This window comes from Hakea prostrata, chromosome 3 (assembly GCF_041222555.1).
Source record: "Hakea prostrata isolate BN-2017 chromosome 3, UWA_Hpros_2, whole genome shotgun sequence".
In the NCBI taxonomy this organism is placed as follows: Eukaryota; Viridiplantae; Streptophyta; class Magnoliopsida; order Proteales; family Proteaceae; genus Hakea; species Hakea prostrata.
Window position 1 is genome coordinate 74,172,403 of NC_142602.1, and position 6,352 is coordinate 74,178,754.

At 41.7% G+C, this 6,352-nt stretch overlaps 1 protein-coding gene across 1 annotated transcript; it reads right to left on the minus strand.

The window, feature by feature from the left end:
* Positions 1-2,868: 2,868 nt before the first annotated feature.
* Positions 2,869-5,771, minus strand: LOC149023059 (F-box protein CPR1-like). The gene is made up of 2 exons (XM_089147403.1): positions 4,544-5,771; positions 2,869-3,296 (listed from the first exon to the last, which is right to left on the minus strand). Exons 1-2 carry the CDS (start codon positions 5,704-5,706, stop codon positions 3,005-3,007), a joined length of 1,455 nt encoding a protein of 484 aa, XP_089003529.1. The 5' UTR covers positions 5,707-5,771; the 3' UTR covers positions 2,869-3,004.
* Positions 5,772-6,352: the final 581 nt, after the last annotated feature.

Below are 6,352 nucleotides of genomic sequence, written 5' to 3' on the forward strand. Positions count from 1 at the left end.
GCAATAAGGTTGTGTTAGGACAACTTTAAAATCCTATTAAAACCAAAATTTGATAATGTTCTTTAGATCGTGTCACAAATATTTGTTAGATATGTTCCATGCTAAATTGAAGTTTCTTTCTTTTTCCACAGCCATTTCTCTACAAAATATATGTAAATATAGTGTCAAGATGCTTTTTCATTCTCACTCACATACATACTAGTTGAGCTTGTACCTCAAGATTATAAATATATGGTGTAGAAAATTCCCCTATGCTATCAGTTTGTGTAATCCTTTCTATTTATTTATGGGTACAAAAGACAAACTTTTTTTTTGGGGTGTGACAAAAGACACAATTTAGGTAGTCTAGAATGGGTTTTCAAAAAATTAGGCATCATTGGGCATAATATTACAATACATAAGCTTTTCTTCGTGTGTTACATTGTCATTGTTTATCGAGTAAATATCATCTCTCTTCTTTTCCTTCGTGAGTTTTCCCAACTCTTGGTGTTGTGGAGAACATATATCCCGAGGACCCCCCCTCGGGACGAACGTACACCCCCACTTGGGATAGAGAAGTCTTCTTAAGGGAAGTCCTCTTAGGAGGATTCTGAGAATCCCTTATGGAGAAAACGCATACCCACTCGGGACTTGATTATTCTGAAGACTCGGGAGGAATAGTGTTCTCCCTTGAGAGGCATAGAAAACCCCATCGGGCCATGATTATTCTGAAGACTCGGGAGGAATAGTGTTCTCCCTTGAGAGGCACAGAAAACCCCCTCGGGCCATGATTATTCTGAAGACTCGGGAGGAATAGTGTTCTCCCTTGAGAAGCACAGAAAACCCCCTCGGGGGAAGCATATTCACCCCTTCAGGGAACATGCACGGAATAAGCTCAAGAAGCCCATTTGGACTAAGTCCAAGAGAGACATTGAAGAAGACGGCCAGGTCAAGAGAGTTAGTTATAGATAACTACTCAGTAGGAGCCGTTCCGAGAATTGGGGAGATGAGTCATCAGATAACGGCTCTATCTGGTCCGACAAAGAAGGAGCCGTTATTCCAAAGAGACTCCACTTACTCCTCAACTATGGATCCGAAACTTAAGGAATCGCCGCCTTCAGGTAACCTCTATATAAACCCACCTCCTACATGGAGAAAGGTACGAGAACTTTCATCTAAATACTTACTCATTACGTTCTTGAGAACTCTCTCAAGAACCATTATTGTTGCCTAGGCTGACTTGAGCGTCGGAGGCGGTTCCCCGGCAAAAACTAGGCCGGACCGTTCTTGCTTTCTTTGTGTGTGCAGGCATCCCAGTTATTCCAACTTGGTTGGAGAACTCTTAAGGTGGTCATCTCAATATCCGGCTCTCGAAGAAGTTATAGACGCAACACTTGGGTTATATCCGCCAATTCCCGATCGATTTGAATAGCTCTAACATTGGGTGTTCGAACGCATCCCTTATCAAAGCCTCGTGATGCATTGGAATTTGTTCAGACACCCTTTCATATCTCTTAAGAGTTCCCGTTCGATTGATTTGTGATCAGTCTTGCAAATCAACATCATTCCTCCAAGGGAGTTCTCCTGTTCTTCGTACTCCCGAGTGTTTGCCGTCAGCTTCTTCTCTCTCATGATGCCTTGGGTTCTTGACAGGAGGTTGCCAAAAATTTTGTCCCTCGATAAGGTTGCTTTTTCCTTTTGGGGAGCATCTTCTCGTGAGTGAAGCCCTCCTTCATGCTGCTTGAGCTTGTCTTCTCGCCCTTCTTGATCATAATGGTTTGGGTTCCTAAGGACTCCCAATTGTCTAGCCATCATTCTAAGTAGTGTCTGCAGCTAGAGGAATTGGACCTGCATTTGGTTCATCTGTTGCTGACTTTGATTCATCTACACTTGGATGGCCTAGATAATTCATATCTCTCCATTCTGGTCGCCCGAGCACCCAGCTCTGTTTACTTCTTCTTCTTCTCGTTCCTCGATCTCTCATAACGGATCTCCATCCAAAAGGATTGGGTCTCCCCCTTGAGGTGGTGGATGAAATTGATTCTGATTTCTCAAAAGTGTCGATTTGTTCTCTATCATGACTTTTATGAATCTTTTCCCATAGACGGCGCAAATGATGCGATTGAAAATTGTCCAAACATCGGAGGAGTGCAAAACAAACGTTAGATGTGGGCCGACTTAGCGGTCAGAAGCCACCTCCGATGGTTGAGTCAATTATTACACCACCAAAGAGCCCTGGCCAATAGCAGAGCTTAATTGAAAGACTCAGTGGAGGTAAACAATTTAGTTACCTTCTCTTTGCGGTGTTTCTTTACTTATATATGATTTACCTCCTATTTTCGACCGTTGGATAGATACACAGATCTCCTTCATAGCCGCATGATTGTAGGGTTTTGACTCCTCCAATTTGAGTTAGTTACTATTTCCTTTTTAGGCACAATTGCCTATCCCGAATTTGGAGGGAACACGTTTCATTCCAAAACTGTCAAGTCCCTTCGTGCTCAGGGCACTTCCGGGTTGGCCTCTCATTTTGATCTCGATGGGGATAAACTGAACTGACCATGGTTCAACCCGGTTGGTTTGCGATCATTATCTTTACTTATCAAACAAAATTTTCTACATGAAACTATAATTGACAAGTGCAAGAGTGCAACACAAATACTAATGACAACAAAATTAAAAGGGGGGGGGGGGGGGGGGGGGGGGGGGGGGGGGGGGGGGGGGGGGGGGGGGGGGGGGAGGGGGGGGGGGGGGGGGGGGGGGGGGGGGGGGGGGGGGGATTTTTGTTTAAAGGGGGGGAAAAAAAAATTAAGGGGGGGTTTGGGGCACAAACATGATGCAGTAGCTTGAAATATAATTCTGCTTTGTCAAATTAACTCTATCCTTTGTTCTTTTTTCCCTTATCAGCTCCAACTTTAGTATCAAGTGAAACAAGACTCCAATGCACCAGTGCTCCAGAAGACTGCCCACAATATCGAATGTATCGAGTGAGTGGCCTCTCCCTTTCCTCAAGAACCTCCTATGTTCAAGTATTATTCTCCTTCTCTTGGATTGCCTCGTCCTGGACTCCCTTTTTGGCCACATCCTGGAATCCTTTGCTGACCTCATCCGCTTCATCTTCTTCCTTACCTTTCTCCTTGCCAGCAACCTCCAACTCAAGGATAGCCTTTGGAGAAAACCAGCTCGGTATCTCCATTCCCAAGACGGTCGGGTCGCAACAAGTGGTGTACTTTGAAGTTTCAAGATCCGGGTCTGCTTTGTTCCTACTTGGGTCAAACAAGTCAGCCTTCCCAACCTCCTTCTGGCGTCTCTCTAATCTGAAAGAGACATTACATGAAAAATAAAGTTGCAATGTGATAAAATAAAGCAGATCAATCAATGGTTATTAAAGAGAGAATTTTTGAGTAATTAAGATTCTATTAGGTCAAGGTATTTAAGTGTAGCATGCAAAAGAGCGAGGCATAAACACACTCTTGTATAGGTAGGCGTGATCTAGAATGTGGGACCCCAAGAATAGGAGAGCACCTCATGAACTATGAGTGAGACTTCGGAATGCATCACCAGTCCTAGTATTTCCCAGGCTTCAAAGAAACTCAATTTCTAGACTTCTAGTGAGGTATTGAGTGCATCCTCATCCAATATCCAAACTACTACTGGAAAGGGTCATAATCACATTAGTTCACATTCCTTTTCTTCCTCTTCAGAGTTTGGTTATGAATCCAAAAAAGATTAAAAAAATAAAATAAAATTACAGGTTATCTCCTCACTCACCATTTCCTAAGTCATTTTACTACCCTTCGCAATTCTTTGATATTCTATTGCATGCACATGTTCATCAAAATATAAATGTACTCCAAAAATAGATACCACAAGAATTCTTGAAAGCAGAGATTTCATATCAACAGCATGTTTAACCTATATCATCACAACAAAGAAGTTCAATATAGCCATGTCAAAACAAAATCATCAAACCTTTACTTCCAGAAGATAGGTGCAAATTATCTACTCACCAAGAATGCTAATCCAAATATTCTAATTTCTTTTCACACTCAGTGGGATATAAACATTTTGAACAAATTCTTTTCAGTATATATGAACCAATCACAAATAATTCCTCCGGCAATGCTTGTAATGATAATCTAGCTAAACATCTTCACTGGTTAACAACAGAGCAACATAAACCAAAACAGATCTGTCGAAGGAAAGTATTTCTGAGTTTTGAAGAATTTTAGGTATTGTTAAATTTAACAGATAAAACGGAAAGGTTAGGAGTATGTTTGTAATCTGAAAATTTATGGGTTACTAATAGCAGTAATTGTTTCCAAACAAGTTCTTATAAGTGCAGTTTCTTGATGGTAACATGTAGTCTAACGAGGAAAACAAGACAAATTTCCAGAAGGCCCTTTAGCAATCTGACTGATTAACTCTTATCTAAATAACTTAAATTCCTATTATTCTTATCCGACTAACTTAAATGTGATTCACGTACATGGATAGATCTGGATCTCATCAAGTCATTACAATTAACAGGTAAGGTAAATTAAAATCTGCTCAGCCGGATTACCTCTGTTTCTTCCTTTCTTTTTTCTCAAGTGATATAAGATTCTCAATGCAAACTGTCGCTTTGCGTACGTAGCAATACTCGCCACGATCCCAAAGATGGCTTGCCCTTCCTTTATGGGGATCATAAAGCACCAGAGCTTCCGGAAACTGAGTATCATTTATCATGACTAAAGCTTCACCCTTCTTTGAATAGCATACAGGCATGACTTGAGAAAACCCTAACACGGATGGTTCTTGGATCGAGAAGTGTTTCTCCCAGGAGTCCCTCACCCCATAATCCTTCATCACCCAAAAGTCAATGTGGACCTTGGAGTAGTTACAGAGCATACAGAGTTGAAGTGTTTCTCCTAGAGCCCCGATGGTAATGTGAAATTTATCTTTTCCAAGATCAGGCAGAGGCACCTCCCTAAGCTTGTCATTTTTAATGTCAATAGCAACAATCACATTATCCTGTGACACCCAATGAAAAGCAGAATTTGTAAAAAGCCCAACCATGTCGTGGGTGTAAAATACGGGAATGTCCTTGATTCTTCTCTCTGAGTCGCTACTAAGAGAATACACCATTACATGGAAGGGGTTGTATTCATTAGATTCACTACGAACATAGGCCAGAAAAACCCTTATCACCTTGTAATCGTCGGTGGTAGGGTCATAACCAAATCCGTAACCAAGTCCGACACACCGAAAGAAAAAGGTAGTATCTATACCCACATCCACAGGGGGCAACTTTTTGTGTGTTCTTGTAGATGGATTAAGTAGGAATGCGGGTCTCTCGCTATCATATTCACTGCCGTCGCGAAGCATATATATTAAGCCATTACAAGAAGCCACATCATAGACAGCATTAGACAGCTGACAAAAAAATTCTACTCCTACCGCCGCTTCTCCTCTTTGTTCACGGTCATCTAGATCTACAGAAGTGACTTTCACGGTATCGGAGTGATGACAAGGTGCGTCTATAGAGACGATGCTTAGGTTGTTACTTGTTGCCATGGATCGGGTGAGATGCATCTTAACAAAATCTGGATGGTCTATTAGATCACACCAAGATTGGCATACGCACCTAAACCTCAGAAGAGACTTTACCGGAAGCCATGAAAGCAGCTCCAAGATGATGTCCTCTGTGAGGTTGCTCGCTACCGTTGCATCTTCTCCTCCTTTCATCTTATCGAGCTCCGTCGTTGCTGGTCTCCTTTTCTTCCTTCAGAGTTCAAAAAGTAAGAAATGAAAACGAATGAAAACACAACGTACCAACAATAACCTTCTAACAATTGCTTATTAGACTTAGTCTCCCACTTCTCCATGGCTCTGACACTCCGTCTATCAATGCTTCAACATTTTTTATTTTTGTGCTAACCAATTACATCAGCTTTTTTCTTTTCTTTTTATTTTTTTATTTGTTTTTGGGTAGAAAAGAGGGATGCATTCGTGGTGATCACGCCCCAACATCCGAGTTTGACCTATACAAGTATTAGTCCAATAAACTACTAGCACAAGCATTGACCCAGCCCCACTGGAGGTCTATAATAGTTTACAAAAATTGGCATCAATCTCATGTAGAGCACTTTAGAGTTCGACCTATACAAACATTAGTTGTTACTCTTATGAACTACTAATGCTTGTCAACGTAGTCCCACCAAAGCCTAATATAGTCCACAGAAGCCAATAGCGGTCCCATGTAGTAGATTTTAAAGTTCGGGCCTATGCAAGCAGTAACCCTGTAAACTACCTGTGTAAGCACTGATCTTGTTAGCGTAGCCCCATCGTAGACCGAATATAGAAGTTAGTATACCAACCCCCAAATCCCACA

What these genes read in the sequence shown, in the direction of transcription:
- LOC149023059 (XM_089147403.1), bottom strand. Translation starts at nt 5,706, where the DNA reads ATGAAAGGAGGAGAAGATGCAACGGTAGCGAGCAACCTCACAGAGGAC. An exon ending in AAAGAAAGGAAGAAACAGAG is followed by an intron (nt 3,297 to 4,543) that starts GTAATCCGGCTG and finishes TGTCTCTTTCAG; the next exon opens with ATTAGAGAGACGCCAGAAGG.